Source organism: Atta cephalotes (assembly GCF_000143395.1).
Source record: "Atta cephalotes unplaced genomic scaffold scaffold00063, whole genome shotgun sequence".
Taxonomy (NCBI): Eukaryota; Metazoa; Arthropoda; class Insecta; order Hymenoptera; family Formicidae; genus Atta; species Atta cephalotes.
This window is the reverse complement of record NW_012130127.1, coordinates 1,157,231-1,159,468: the sequence shown is the minus strand read 5'-3', so window position 1 is coordinate 1,159,468 and position 2,238 is coordinate 1,157,231. Positions and strand designations below refer to the sequence as shown.

At 31.9% G+C, this 2,238-nt stretch overlaps 1 protein-coding gene across 1 annotated transcript in view; it reads left to right on the top strand.

Moving 5' to 3' along the window:
• Positions 1-1,859, top strand: part of LOC105623741 (ubiquitin-conjugating enzyme E2-17 kDa) — a 3,983-nt gene extending 2,124 nt beyond the window's left edge. Inside the window, exons 3-4 of the mRNA XM_012205122.1 lie at positions 303-507; positions 1,412-1,859. Of these exons, the coding sequence (XP_012060512.1) occupies positions 303-507; positions 1,412-1,537 (331 nt within the window). The 3' untranslated portion in view covers positions 1,538-1,859. The remainder of the gene's footprint in view (positions 1-302; positions 508-1,411) is intronic.
• The last annotated feature ends 379 nt before the right edge of the window (positions 1,860-2,238 follow it).

Sequence of the window (2,238 nt, the reverse complement as noted above, 5' to 3'; positions counted from 1 at the left end):
TTTTACTTTACTACCTTCTGTGTGTGTGTGTGTGTGTGTGTGTGTGTGTGTGTGTGTGTGTGTGTGTATACATAATAGAATTTACTTGAACTGAAAATTCAAGCAGAAAAATATTTGGCACGAAAAACTTTCTCAGTTGATTAAAAAAATCTAACACAAAGTACATCTATAAAGTTTAATTGTAAAATAACTAACAATAAAATTTTATTTTACATTTCGAATAGATAAAATAAAATTAAATATTTAAAATATAGGAAAGTTGTTCACAAGGATATTTATGTTTGTGTAAACATATGTTTTAGACCACATGATACTCCATTTGAAGATGGCACCTTTAAACTTACAATAGAATTTACAGAAGAATATCCAAACAAACCACCAACAGTGAGATTTGTTAGTAAAATGTTTCATCCTAACGTATACGCAGACGGTGGAATATGTCTGGACATACTACAAAATCGTTGGAGTCCTACTTATGACGTCTCAGCCATCTTGACATCTATACAGGTACAATCTTTTTTCCTTTTTTTTATCAAAATATATTTTGACTTTTTTTCTGGCGTTTCAAATAGCTGAGAACTGAATTATGCTTTAATAAATTAATGTTTTATGAGCATAATATCAATGTACAACATAACAATGCTTTTAATGTTTTTTTCTATTATATATAAATATTTCTCTTTTTATAGCTTGATACATATCTCTTGTTGTATCATTGTTATAACATTGCATAATTAAATGATAAAAAAGAATTCAATATCATGCGGCATGAGACACAATTACAACTTATGTTAGAATAATGTCATAATAAATATTTACAAGTATTATATATTGCATTCTAATATATACATGATATATTATTCGCAAGTCTTGCCGAAGCCAAAAGTATTTTGCATGGCAATTAATAAATATTTTTCATAAAATACAAATATTTTAGAGAGAGAACAAAGATCTTTTCTGAATTTTTCGTAAAGTGTTTATCTTTTTTTTACATTTTAGGATCTGTATCGTTCATTATGTTATCTTATTTTCTCTAAAAATATCGCTTATATGTTTCTCATTGAAATGTTACTTCCAAGAGATCTCCGTTAAATGCATTAAAAATATCTGAAGGATTCGTTCGTTTTGTCCTAACAGCGGTTGCAATTCAGCAAAGTCTAATCACATGATGATTTGCATAATACCTGCATATATCTACATCTGTGTACTATTTTTGATTGTCCATCGATATGCATCACCTTTAATTTTTTCCGATTAGAGTACGAAAGGAAGAGAAGGAGAAAAGAAAGGCAAAAGGCATATAGATTGTCTTTTCCGCGTTTATTTCTGATTGTGGCCATGCACATTGTCAAAAAGATAATTGGAAAACCTTATTTCAAAGTATAATGAAGTACGACTTATGTGATTGCAGTCGCTGTTAAGTGACCCGAACCCGAATTCACCTGCCAACTCAATGGCAGCGCAACTGTACAAAGAGAATCGACGCGAGTACGAGAAACGAGTGAAGGCTTGCGTGGAGCAGAGTTTTGTGGATTAGTCCCAGGTGTTAAAGCGATGCTGGTATCGCGGCATCAGTCAGCCACCAACAGCCATCAGATACAGGGGAGAAGAACGTGCAGCCTTACCAAGGAGCTAACGTTAAAAAGAAAAACGAAAGAGAGAAAAAGGGAAACATACCTAGCATGTTTCTTCCTGAAAGCTCTATCGAACTATACCACGAACCGAATGTGCAACGTTAGACGGAATTTTTACGATGTTGAATAATAAATTATTATAAAATTGCGTATTTATTTATTTCGAATATCTGATGATACACGAAATTAGTTACTATATTAAATGTTAGAGTATAAAAAAACCTACTTGGCTCGTCTTTTTTGTTTTCTTCATTTCCTTTTTTTCTTTTCTATGCGAAAGGAGTGTTTTTTTTCGGCGCCGCAGAATTGTACTTTGAATTCTAGTATTTTCATATCACACATATATACAAATTCACACATACATCCACATGCACACATACATATACAGGGTGTATATTAAAAAGCTATATCGAGATTAGTGGGCGCTTTTTAAAATACGTCCTATATATAATATACACACACACACACACACACACACACACACACACACACACACACACACACACACACTCTTCTTCTACGTGTATTATTTACGTTTTTAGTTTCGTTAGTTAGTCGGTACGTTACTTTAGTTTACGTTTACGTTTTACGTTTTTACTTTTTT